Source organism: Bos indicus x Bos taurus, chromosome 6 (genome assembly GCF_003369695.1).
Source record: "Bos indicus x Bos taurus breed Angus x Brahman F1 hybrid chromosome 6, Bos_hybrid_MaternalHap_v2.0, whole genome shotgun sequence".
Lineage (NCBI taxonomy): Eukaryota > Metazoa > Chordata > Mammalia > Artiodactyla > Bovidae > Bos > Bos indicus x Bos taurus.
The window spans coordinates 112,413,307-112,426,396 of record NC_040081.1 but is presented as its reverse complement, the minus strand read 5'-3'; the positions used below and the strand labels follow the sequence as shown (position 1 = coordinate 112,426,396).

General features: G+C 54.6%; 1 protein-coding gene across 1 annotated transcript in view; it reads left to right on the top strand.

Moving 5' to 3' along the window:
- LOC113894747 (epididymis-specific alpha-mannosidase-like) overlaps positions 1 to 10,753 on the top strand; it is a 44,733-nt gene extending 33,980 nt beyond the window's left edge. The window contains exons 11-19 of the mRNA XM_027545414.1: positions 295 to 569; positions 1,269 to 1,460; positions 1,968 to 2,220; positions 3,330 to 3,440; positions 3,518 to 3,710; positions 7,050 to 7,189; positions 8,846 to 8,950; positions 9,293 to 9,413; positions 10,659 to 10,753. Coding sequence (XP_027401215.1) covers positions 295 to 569; positions 1,269 to 1,460; positions 1,968 to 2,220; positions 3,330 to 3,440; positions 3,518 to 3,710; positions 7,050 to 7,189; positions 8,846 to 8,950; positions 9,293 to 9,413; positions 10,659 to 10,753 — 1,485 coding nt within the window. The remainder of the gene's footprint in view (positions 1 to 294; positions 570 to 1,268; positions 1,461 to 1,967; positions 2,221 to 3,329; positions 3,441 to 3,517; positions 3,711 to 7,049; positions 7,190 to 8,845; positions 8,951 to 9,292; positions 9,414 to 10,658) is intronic.
- Positions 10,754 to 13,090: the final 2,337 nt, after the last annotated feature.

Genomic DNA, 13,090 nt, shown 5'->3' with positions numbered 1-13,090 from the left:
AGAGGTGGAACACTGTGAGCAGTCTCAGAGGCAGGAACAGGAGGGAGTGTGGGAGGAGGGCAGGTGGTTTGCAGCCCCAGTAGAGAAGGAGGAAGAAGGGAGAGCAGATTGGACCCAGTTGAGCAGGGAGGGTGCAGGAGGGGAGCCCAGCTCAGCCCAGTGTTGGATGACCAGCTGTCTCTGTGTCAAGCAAGCACTCCATCCACCAGGTGTGTAAGCCCAGGATTTCCGAGGAGACTGAGGCACCTCCCATCCCTGACATCCATCATTCATCCCGCCCTTCGGGTCTTGCAGGCCCAGCGCTCGAAGGAGATGCCCTCTGCCTATGACCTGCACGTGCTGACCACGATCCCAGGACTCAGTTACCGGCACTACAGCATCCGGCCCAGCAGGAGTTCCCAGGAGGAAACGGGGGAGCCTGAGCCCTTTGTGGCCATAACCACGCAGTTCGGAGGCCGACTCAGGAGATACGGTGGGCAGGTGGGCGGGAGCCTGGTGCCTGTGGAAAATGGCTGCTACATCGTCTTCATGGACCTGGACACCAACCTAATGCACAGCGTCTGGGAGAGGTGAGGTGCAGTCATTGCTGCCTCTGAGGCCAGGAGGACCCTGGGACCTGGGCATGTAATGCCCTACTTGGATCTCCATTTCCTCAGCCAAGGCCGAGGGTGTGATGGTGAAGCTCCCTGTAGTGCATCGAGCTCTATTCCTAAGTGTGTGAGTCTAGGCCAGGACACAGAAGCAGCCAGGACCTACAGGATCCAGCAGAGGTGGTCAGGGGGAGAGTGTGGGGAGCAGCAGAAATGGGGTGCAGCCCCAGAACGTTCTGAGTCTCCCTGATCAGGCTGGGAAAGGTGCAGTCAGCACTGTGGACTTAGGCTCCATCATGGCTCAGGACCCACACATCTTTCACCTAGATCAAGCCCTGGTGACTCGAACCTCCTTTCTGTCTCTTGGGACTGGCCTACACTGACGTATCATGCAATGAGATTATACCATATGGGGTCCTTGGCAGGCTCCCTTCTTTCAATTCTTGTCATGTTTCCAACTTTCAGGCATGTTGAAGGGTCAATGAGACCCCTCATTCTTCTTGCAGACTCAATAACATTCTGTTGTACAGATAGACCACTTTAGTCCTGTTGAAGGGTCTCTGTTCATCCCTGGCTCCTGGCTGGCATCTCCATGGAGCCTCTGTGAGCCTGGTTCCAGCATGAGGATGACATGTTTTCTGTCATGATGACATGGCTTTCTCTTTCCTCTGTTTGCAGGCAGAGTAACCGAAAGGTATACATGACCCAGCAGTTCATGGAGTATCATGCAAACAGTGATGTCTGGCAAGGCCCCGTTTCAGACAATTATGTGTTCACACCCAGTGGTACAGCAGAGCCAGCGTGGGAGGCTGTGAGGATGGAGATCGTGGAGGGGCCGCTGGTGACTGAGATCCAGCAGTACTTCTACAGGTGAGGGCGGCCCCCTGGTTGTGCTCAGCACATGGAGGTGCTCACAGGCAGATGAATGGGGAAATGAGGGCCTGTCATGCTTCAGACACCCAGCTCCTGGACCTGGGCTTGGCACACAGTCCTTCCTCCACGGAAGTTCGATGAAGTCATGAGCTGCTCCACTCTACAGTCCAGTCTCTGCAGTCCTGCTCTGCTTGCCTGCGCTGTCACCTTGGTGGTACCTAAGTCCAGAGGTGGGACAGGAGCCCATGGTGACAGTGAAAACGCAGGAGAGCAGTTCTTGTGTTTTCATTAGCAGGACAGACAGAGCCCCCAGGCATCGCTGGGTGCCCAGAACCTTCAGGGAACCGGGTCCCTCCTGTTCTATTGCCCAAGCAGTCTCCCCACCCCGCTGGCTGCAGGAAGGATAGAGGGAGGGAAACAGAAGGAGAGGAAGGAAGAAACGAGAAGGGCGGGGCATCCAGAAGGCTTCCCAGGCTTGACCTACCTCTCCTGCTTCTCCTCCAGGGAGGTGAACGACAGTGAGCCCACGTTCACCATCTACTCCCGGCTGGCCCGTGGATCCCAGGGCTCTGACGGGGTGCTGCTCTGCCATCACATAGAGCAGGAGTACCGGGTGGGCCCCTTGGAGCTGAACCGCGAGGCCATCCTGAGGACAAGCACCAAGCTGAACACAGGGCGGGTCCTCTACTCGGACAACAACGGCTACCAGATGCAGCGCAGGCCGTACAGGAACTACAAGAACAACACCATCGCTCGGGTATGCCCTGAGCTGTCCTGGAGTGTGGCTGCTGCAGACCCAATCTTGATGGCCATTTTCCAGAAAGCAGGAGAGTTCCCTTAGGTCCAGAGCGTCTCCAGAGCCCCGCTGCCCTGAGTCTGCCCCTAGGGCCTGTGGCCAGGCTTGTTCAGACCAGGTGTCAGAGCTCTGGGGCCACCGTGGATGAGCTGTGTCCCTGAGGTCCCTTATGTGCACCACAGGTCCTGCTCGGTCAGATGGATGACCGACTGGAGGTTGCTTGAGGATTAAGCACGTGGTGCCTGTCTAGGCCTGAACGGGGTGTGACCCTCCTTGGCTGCTCAGAGCAGTGCCTCAGCCTGTCTTCCAGGGAGAGCGGATTAGGGGCTGAACTCCAAAATCAATCAGCTCCCAGGGTCTCACCCTCCAGAGGCATGACCTTGGGCGAGTCCCTGGGTGTCCCTGGGCCTCAGTGCTCTCCTGGGAAGAGAGCGACCTCCCCCTGAGCTGTGCTGAGGCCTGGGATGACCAGGGGCAGCACCATGCTGGGCGCCTCCTGAGCCTTCCTCTAGTCAGTTGTCTCTTCTTCCAGACGGACCCGGAGAAGGGGGTGTGGCTCCTCCCTGCTCTGTCTTCCTTGAGCTTCTGTCAGTTCATCTCTACAGCTGGTCTTCACACACTGTGCCCTGGGCTCCAGAGGGTCCAGGGCTACCAGCCCCGGGCATCTTCCTCCAAAACAGGAAAGGGCAGGGCTGTGCGAGTGTTTTCCAACCCAGACAGCGACCTCTCTCTACTTGGGAACCCCTGGCTGGGGGCCATCTCAGGCTGGACTGGCACAAATGCCTCATTGTCTCCCTGCACCAGGGGACCTTTTGGGCACATTTCACATATGGGGAAACTGAGGCTTGGGCAGGCTGGGCCCCCAGGGCAAAGGTCAGGAAGCAGTGGAGCTGGATTGAATCCCAGTGTGTTCATCTCACAGTCAGAGCCCCTCCCATCAGTACTGTGCCACCCTGGGCTGCTGCTGTGCCCATGCAGGAGGCCGCCTGGGGCCAGAGGGAGACCCCCGACCTGCTGGCTGACCTGGCCCACTGCCCCCACCACCAGCCTGCCAATGTTTCTGTCCACAGAATTACTACCCCATGGTGCAATCAGCCTTCATCCAGGACAGACGAAGCAGGCTGGTGCTGCTGTCCAATCAGGCGCACGGTGTCTCCAGCCAAAGGAACGGGCAGGTGGAGGTAGGAGGAGGCCCCGCTGGTCACTCTTGGGGACCCCAGGGCCCAGGCAGGCCCGGTCAGACAGTTGTCCCCTGCAGGTCATGCTCCACCGCCGGCTGATGAACAACAATCCGGGAAACATCGCTGTTGACCTCACACTGAATGACACCTCAGTTGTCCACCCAGTGTTCTGGCTCCTGCTGGGCTCCAGGGCCCTCATCAGTGGCCTGCGCCAGAGGAGCGGGCTGGCGCTGCAGCACCGGCCCATCGTGATGCTCAGAAAGATGAACGGTGAGGTGGGGGTCCTTTCACTTCACCCGCCATCACTGCCCCCAGGGGAGCCCACCTTCCCAGGGATGGGGCTGAGCTCATATTGGTAGCCAATGGTGAATGATGTTGATTTGTGATCTCTGAAGAAGAAGATTTAGCTTTGGGATCAGGGCCCAGGCTTGATCACTCAGACCTTTTGTGTAGCTGAAGCTTCATCACACTGAAAAATGACAGAGAAAGCCTCTGACGTAGACGTCAGAAGGCGGAGGGGGAGAACCCCACCTGGTAGTCATATCAAGCCTTTATACATTTTTACCAGACCCACTCCCACAAGTGACATCTTAAATGAACAAGGTTAGAACCAACAAGAGACAGGTCTTACCAGACTGACTGCCACAAGTAAGTCTTAAGATAAGATTAGTCAGAAGGTACTTCTTAAGAAGGAGAAACATGTCCTGGAGCACGATACTTTTTTATTGTATAATCATGAGTATAGAGTTTAAGGAAAAACATACTCTTGAGCAAGATGAGTTGTTTTGTTGTGTAATCATTAGCTCTGGGCTTAAAGAAAGTTAGTCTTAAAGATTGCTGTCATAACACCTCACAGTTTAAGTAAAAACATCTTTTGGGTCTAAGACAAAGAAATGTAGAAAAAAAAAGTTTGTCCATTCTTCTCCTCCAGGACCCTGGACCGCTTATCTTTCAGTACCTGCTAGGATCTGGGCTACTTCGGGGTAGGAAGGGACCAGAGTCCTCACATCCAGGCCCCTCACTTTAAATGTGGGCAACCTGAGGTGCACAGAGGTTCAGTGACTCGTTCAAGGTCATACAGCTAGTAGGTTCACAGCTGGGACTTACTGCAATGCCCTCCTTACCTCTGTTCCCTCAATCTCCTCTATTTCCTTCTCTGAGGACACTTTCTACTTCTTCCTATGATATATGTCACCATTCAGGTCTGGTTGCTCAGCATTTAAGAGACCGGCTTTATCTGAATTAAGTGCATTGTCACCAGGTGAGGGTGATTCTATTCTATGTCCTGATCTTCAAGTTTTATGAGTTGCCTCTCCTGAGGCTTCTATAAATTTCCTTCACTACAGTTGGGTAGCATAGCTAAATAGTTGAACATGAAATAGTTTAAACAATGAGTGCATTTGAAAGTATTTGAAGATGCTACAGTTAGAGAATCTTTCAAATTTTAGAGACATAAACACAAAGTGTGTATTTGTCATTCTCTTTACAGGCATACCTCAACATATATGCATTTCTTTCTTTTTTTTTTTTTTTTTTTTGAGCACTGAAGATACTGCATTGTCTACAAATTGAAGGTTTGCTGCATCTTGCAGGCAGCACGTTCATCTGCACTGCTTGTTCAACAGCATTTGCTCAGTTCACACCAATGTATCACATTTTGCTATTTCCCACAGTATTCAAATATTTTTCATTATTACTATAATTGCCATAGGATTAGTGATCTTTGTCATTGTTCTTGCAGAAAGATTGCTAATCACTGAAGTCTCACCTGAGGTAACTTTTTTTTAAACAAGAAATCTAATGTATATATAAACTGTTTCTCTTAGACATAATGCTACTGCACACAATAGATTATAGTAAAGTGTAAACATAAATTTTATATGCACTATGAAACCAAGATACTCCTGTCTGGCTTTATTACAATATTTGACTTATTTCAGTGGATGGAGTCAAACCCACATTAATTCCAAATGTTGCCTGTAATCCTTAACCTGTTTCCTATTTCTCATCACTTGCAGAAGTTCTGATGAGGGCGTGATTTTAGGTTTTCCCTGTTTGAGATTTAGGCTAGACTTCCACAAGGCATTAGAAGAAGGCGGGTGGTAGCTGACGCGCTCACTGAGCATTTGCTGAGTGCCTGACATGCTGCAGACTGCTCCTGCGCTTGACCCAGCTCTCGTCCTGAAGGACTTCTCAGGGGCTCTGCTGCGGAACGAGTCACGGGATCCAACTTCAGGGTGACGGGGAATTAGAGGCCATGAGAGACCTGATGTCTGTATGTTTGGTGGAGATTGCAACCCCAGACCAGGTGGTGTACAGTGATCAACTTTAAGAGATAACAGTTGATGTTCTCTTGTTTGGAAGTAAAGAGACTGAAGCGGCAGGTACTTGAGCCGGACGTGGGGAAGCAAGTGGAATGGAAGGATGAGCTGGACAAGAGGCTGGGGCAGGAGGGAGACAGGGTAGCTCTGGGCCTCTTGGGAGCAGGTGGTCATGTCCATCTCTTTTGGGACTGTCAGGAGCTGCCTGCCCAGCCATGCCTATGTCCAGGGGCAGATTCCGAGGAGAGTGACGGGTTTGGCCAGCTGGGCTGGGACTGCTCCTGTGGCAGTCAGTGGTTCCTTCCTGGTAGCAAAGAGGATGTTGCCGTGGTGAGAAAGCTCCATGGCTGTGGTCAGCTCCATCCACAGTCCCGTCCATGGCTGTGGTCAGCTCCATTTACGGTCCCGTCCATGGCTGTGGCCAGCTCCATCCACGGTCCCGTCCATGGCTGTGGCCAGCTCCATCCACGGTCCCGTCCATGGCTGTCGCCAGCTCCATCCACGGTCCCATCCATGGCTGTGGTCAGCTCCATCCCAGGTTCAGCCCTGGGCTTTTCCACCGGCACAGACAGAAACCAAAGGTGTGAGACGGAGCCAGAGGAGCCTTTATTCTGGGGCAGACGCACCTGAGGGAAGGGTAGCGTGTATTGCTTCCTCGGGTGCTGGGCCCTTCATGCACTGTCCACCCTCTCTTTCCGTCACCTGAGCGTCACTGTCTGCAGACCTTGTTTGTCCTCTTGTCTGGGAGGTGACTGTGAACAGCTCTGGGACCAAAGGAACTGAGACGCCTGTGTCAAGGGCCGAAATCCCAGGAAAGGCTCTGATTGGCCCTGATCGAATCACGTGACCCAAGCCTGACCAATCACTGAGGCCTGGGAACTGTAAAGAGATGGCGGCTCCAGCTGGAGTCCAGAGTTGAACAAAGCATCTCCTGGGAGAGAAGGGCTGAGTCCCTCTGGGCAGAGGCAGCAATAGATGACAGCACGGGACCTGGCGTCTGAGACCTTGTTCACAGAGCAGGTCTCTGTGTGAACTCCCTGCAAGTTCTGGAAGAAATGGAGTCTTCTCTCTTGGCCCATCTCCCAGTCTGCAGTTTGAACTGATTGGACCAGAGATTCAAGGCAGGCTGGGGCTTTTGCACCAGCAAGTCCTTCAGGCTGCCTGCCATGTGGGCCACAGGTGGGAGGGAATGAGATCAGATGAAGTGGGGGACTTAGTGTGGCAAGCTGTGAGTGTCAGGAGGAGAGTTGGGCCCAAAGCCTCTCCTTGTTGTCCGTCTGCCTTTCAGAGATCACCCCGCGTGGCTCAGGCTCCAGGCAGCAAGAGGCTGTGACGTTGCCCCCAAGTGTCCACCTGCAGATCCTCAGCATCCCCGGCTGGAAGTACAGCTCAAACCACACAGAGCACCTGCAGACTCTCCAGAAAGGTGTGGCAGGTGTTCAGGTGTCCAGACTCACTCCTGCCTCCACATGTCAGCCCGGTCCTCCAGCCCATCACTGAACAGAGGGGCTCTCCTCAGAGTCGTCCAGGCTCTGTGAGGTCCTGCTTCTTCCAGGGTCTTCTCCTGGAGCCTCAGACACCGTTGTCCTGCCTGTATTTTGGGCTCAGGCATGACTTTGATGAGGTTCTGTTCATACCTTGAAAAATGATTCTAATGTCAGGCACTGTGGATAGAGCCATGGATGACACAGGAAACATCCCTGGGCTTGGGGGGCCTCTGTCTACAGAGGGAAGCAGGCAGTTCATCGGAGAGCAATGACAGTGATGTGAAGAAGGTCCCAGCTGGGCATCACTGAGGGCTTCCTGGTGGAGGCAACACCTTCTAGAAATGAATAGGTGCTGTACCCCTTACCTGCCCCTTTAGGCTCTGAGCAGTTCCGTGCCCCAGCTACTGCTGTGTCCCCAAAGCCGCACTCAGGGCTTAGGATGTTCTCATATAAGTGTCAGCCCAGACAGACAGCCCGACAGCCCAGAACAGAAAGAAGTCAAGGTCAGATGTTATCTTTATGCCTGATAAACTGGATCTTTGAAAGAATGGCTCACGCCTGCAGCCACGTGGCTTCCTGACCCTGACCTCCAGCATCCCTGCACCACTGCCCACCTGACACATCTGATGGGGTGGACGGGGTTCCCAGCAGCAGTAGAGTCATTTGGCTCCAACGTGTGTGTGTGTGTGTGTGTGTGTATGGCCAAGCTACTGAGAAAGCACTTCCTGGAGGCTGCTTGTACTGAAGTAAGGGAGACACGGGCTGGGCTAAGCAAGACCCTCTTCCCAGGGAGTGAGTAAGAAGCTGAGCGAGGGGAGCATTGGGGATGGCAGGAGGGCCGCCTGCCTCCCCAGGAACAAACAACCCCCGTATCATCATCACCTGCATCACCATTGCCATCATCTCCAGCATCATTTTCCAGTGGCAGAAATCCTTCCCTGATTCTCGAGCTCCAGTCCCTAAACCCATCACCTGAATGGAGACAAGAGACTTTGCAAGACCTCTTACGCTGCAGTAACAAGGAGCCCACACGCTCTCTGTCCTCACACAGCACGGTTCATTTCGACCCCTTGCTCTGTGGGATCAGCAGGGTGGCCCTTCTCATTCGTTCTCCAACGTCCAGAGATGGAGGCTCTATTACGACACGTTTCCTAGGTCCTGGTGGCATGACCTGACACATTACCTTTGCAATGGTGACTCATCTTCAGGGTTACAAGGCCACACTCCCCTTCACAGGGGAAGGGCAGGGAGAATCTTCCAGAGAACAGGAGGCTGGAGGGACAGGCCCAATGAGGACCTCACCAGTGAATAAGAAGGAAGACTTTCCAGACTTCAGCAACAGCCCCAGTGTGGGCGGTGGGGGGCAGTAGCCTTGGCTGCACCTGGGGTGGATCCTCCCCCTCCTTCTTTATGCACACCAGCTGTGTGTCTGGGCAAGTGCCTGCCCCTCTCTGAGCCTTGTTTGGCTCATCTGCGAAGTGGGGCTGTGTTAGCTGCCTCTGAGGGAGGGTGAAGATGTGAAAGCGAGGTGAGAGTGTGAAGAGCCAGGCCAAGACTGTGTCCTCATTCCACCTTCCTTCTGTCCCTAGACCGAGAGCACGAGGCCAAGGCAGACCTCCGCCGTGTCCTGCTGCGGCTCCAGCACCTGTATGAGGTGGACCAGGACCCCGTGCTGTCTCGGCCTGTGACGGTGAACCTGCAGGTCACCTGCCCCTCCCGTGTCCCGCTCTGACATCACTGAGTCAGGCCCCAGGAGGAGGCACCCTTGGGAGACAAACCCTGGTGCCTGGGTGTTTGCTGGGGCTGCCCCACCTGCCTGCCACCTGCTGGGAGTGCTGATCCAGCCAGCCCTGGGGGGTCAGCTCCTCCCAGCCTCAGTTCCTCATCTGTAAAATGGGACTGCCCCTCCTCCCGCAGGGACTTGCACTACAATGAATGTGGGGGATCCTGTCCCTGGGCCCTGGTGTGGCCGCCCTTCTTCGTCGGGTTCTCTGCTCAGATCTGCGGTCCGGGTGCTCAGCCCTCCCTGTGCTCTGTCCTGCAGTCTGTGCTGCGGGGACTGGGCTCCGTGGTGTCCGTGGAGGAGCGCTCACTCACAGGGACCTGGGACGTGAGCGAGATGCGCCGCTGGACCTGGAGCTCACAGGACCCTCACGGCCACAGAGGTTCGGGCACCCTGGTCCTGACCCCGCCTCGGGTAACCAGGCTGACCCCCAGACAGACTCCAGCTCTTCCCCTAAGGCCTGTGTGACCTGGAGCTGGCCGTCCTTCTCTGGGTCTCAGTCTTCCTGAATCAGCCACAGAAGGTTATACTCTAGGCTTCAGGTCAGTCTCCACGTGCCAGAGCTCCAGACAGGTTGTGTGTGTGTGTGTGCATGCACTTGTGTGTTCAAGACCACAACCCTCTGCGGCCTTGAGTGAGCCCCAAACTTTAGGTGCACCCCCAGGTGTTCTGACGGTTGCCCTGCTGTGCATTATGTGCACACACACAGACTGCTTCTTGCCTGGGAATGTTTGCCTCTGCTGTTCCTTCTGCCTGGAAAGCCATTGCCCCTTTATCTGGGCCTCCCCTGACTCGTGCCCCAGGTCCAGGGCTGAGTCAGGAGCCTCCCTTGCTCTCCCCTCTCCCTCACTTTGCTCTGTCCCATTTATCTCCTTTTTTGTCTACTGTACACAGCATAGTCTGGCTGTGTAGGTAGGCACTTAGTCAATGTATGATAGACAGATGGATAAAGGGGTGGTTTGATAGAAAAAAAGATGGAAGGAAGGAAAAAAGTAGATGGATGATGGACAGGTCAATGGTTGAGTGATGGATGGATGGAAAGAGGAAGGAAGGAAGGAAGGAAGGAAGGAAAGAGAATGCGTGAAGGATGAATGAAAGGAGGGAAAATGGATGGAACATGGACTGTTGTGTAGATGGAGGTTGAACAGATGGATAGGAGGATGCAGGATGGAGGGCCGTATGAAAGGATGGAAGAGTGTGTGGTGGATGGTGGATGGATGGATGGATAGAGGGATGGATGCAGGAGCAAGTTTCATCCCAAGGAGGAAGCCTAAACCCCAGGGTGTGTCTAAGGACAGCCTATTGAGATCAAGGGCAGGGCCCCCTCATGGCCTCAGTGAGAAGGCTCTTATGCACACATACAGGGCCACAACCCATGGAGAAACAAGACCAAGCAGGCCCAGAGCCCCCAGTACATGCCTTGAATGTGCTGTGTCCTCAGGGGAGGCCAGAAATGAGAGGCCCTCCGGCAGTGCAGTCCTGTCAAGAGGGGTCAGCTGAGGGCTGCATCCACAGTGGGAGCCACAGATGCAACAGGAGCCGTGTTGCCAGGGGGATGCTGGGAGGAGGGGACCTGGGGAAGCAGGTGGTCCAGAGGCCATGGTGGACTGACCCTCTCTGCTCCCAGGCAACTCCAGTCGGCCCTCGCCACCGCCAGGAGGCCCTGAGGTCACCATCTACCCGAAGGAGATCCGGACGTTCTTCATTCACTTTCAAGAGTAGTGAGCCCTTGGCAGATTCTTGGTCCCAGGACACAGGAAAGCAGCCTACAGGGATGAGTGGAAAGCTGCCAATCTGGAGGGCTAACGGCAGGAAATGGATGGATGGGGGGTGTTCTGACTTCTTAAATAAAACTGCATTAAGGACCTGTGTCTTCCCCTGCCCACTGGAGCCAGCCCTCTCTCTCCTCTCCTATCACAGACAGTAGCTTCACACATGCTCACACTCAGGCTTCACTTGCAAGAGTCAAAGCCACAAAGTTCTCACAAAGATAGAAGGAATAATCCACAGGGATACCAAGATGCATCTGCCTGCATCCTGCCAGATCTCAGTAAGTCCCCCAGTGTTAACACTGGCCCTGCTGTGTCCTGGGCACCTTCATGGGCTCATCGCAGGGTGGAGACGCCCCTGCTGTGGAGGGATATGCCTAAGATATACGGGAGGGAGCTACAGCACTGGCCTACTGACCTGGATGTGTGATGTCAAGCTCTGTTTCCAATCTCATACTCTTGCCCTGGCCCCTGGGCACACCTGCCCTACAGGAAGTTCCTACAGCTCAGGCCACTGAAAGATGGAAGGAAATCATGTAGCAAGTGAAACACAGAAACCCCAGTGTAAGGGTTATTAATATTAAAGATCCCACTGGTGTCATAATTTCAGGACCACGAACAGCAGCCGCCTCAGGACTCTGTGCTTCTGGTGACCATTATGAGACAGAGCAGGACACGGAGGGGGTCTGGAGCTGGTGGGTACCCTCAGAAAGGTTGGCACAGGAAGGGGAGAAGAAGAGATGGCAGGAGCAGATGACCATATGAAAGTGTGTCAATGCCGTGCAGCTGTGTCCTCTGTGCCCGGGTTCTGCACTGGGGTTGCCTGCCTTGGTATGAAGCCCATTTTATGCAAGACAAGCTGAACGGGAATGGGTAGAGAGGAAGGTTCTCAAACTGTGGATGTTCGACTCTGCCCTGAGAAACTTTTCCTTCTCCCCAGCCCCCAAATGCCCTCTGCTGGGGGCAGAGCTGTCTGAACTCCCCTGCTCCCCAGGGATGCCCTATAGAGCTGGACAAAGCCCTGGAAGCCAGCTCCAAGAAGGAAAATAGAGCTGCTCCCCGTGTGATCCTGACATGAATGGAGGACTGACCTGATTCCAGCTGCCTCACCCAATGCGGAACAATAACCTGCCCTCTGGACACTAAAGACCCTAAACTGCAGGAGTGGATGGACTTGAATACCCTGCCTACCCATCTCCCAGCCCCAGAGCGAGATTAGAGGAGACTTGGCCAGGGAGAGGGAACAGGTGGAGTTATAAGAGAGGAAGCCAGAGCAGAGAGAGAGAAAGAGCCTGCAAGACCCAGCCTTGCCCTGGCTTTCCTCCCACAACATGGCCCAGGACCAGCCATCTCCCCAGCACCCTGTGCCCTCCACCCCTCCCGGAGGAAGCCCTCCAGGGTCCTCCAAGCACATCCAAACCACCAGAGCAGATTCTTCTGTGGGCAGAGCCACCACGGCCAAGTCCTGTCTCCCCACAAGGACATCCTGGGGGCAGCACAAGTCTTGCCCCTCACCTTCAGCACAGAGCCTGGCACAGAGTCAGGGTTCAGTGGCTGTTAACTGATGGAAACTTGAGAATGGGGTGCAGGACAGCCCTGCAGCCTGGGGTGGGGTGCACCTGCTGTGTATGAGGAGAGTTATCTCTGTGGTCAGGCACTGGGGGGGGCACTTACATCTCCAACAGCTTAGTATCCAAACCACCCTATGGACAGACCTACGAGTGCCCACTGTCCAGGTCAGGGCCCGGGGTTCTGAGTCAGGCTGTCAGGAGGTGTGCAGGGTCCTGCTCCAGGGGGGAGGGACTCGCCCACACAGTAGGTGGAGGTGGAGTTGGGAGGAGCTGCTGAGCTGAGCTTTATATGCTGTGCTGTGGGTATCACCCATGTCGTCCATGGTAGAAGGGGGACAGCCATGTCCATGACCGTTACATCCCTGAGTTCTTTCCCTCAAAAGATCAGGAGGTCCTGCTTTGTTCCTGGAGCTGATCCCGCAAGGGACATAATGGACATGAAGCCTGTCTGGTGGGTGAGGAGGGTGTGGACGAAGCACACAGCTTAATACAGAATAATATTCTTCAGTAAATGCTATGGAGGTGGGATGGGAGGCCCAGAGAAAATCTCTCACAGATGAAAAGACATAAAGGAGGAATAGCACCCTGCCAGACAGGAAGTGGGGGAAGATGCTTCCCAGCAGAAGGAGCAGCACCTCAAAGGCCCTGACCTGGGAAAGGGCTCGACCTGTAGGGAGGCCCTGACCCTGCAGCTGTGGTGATGGGTGGACAGCGCTCCT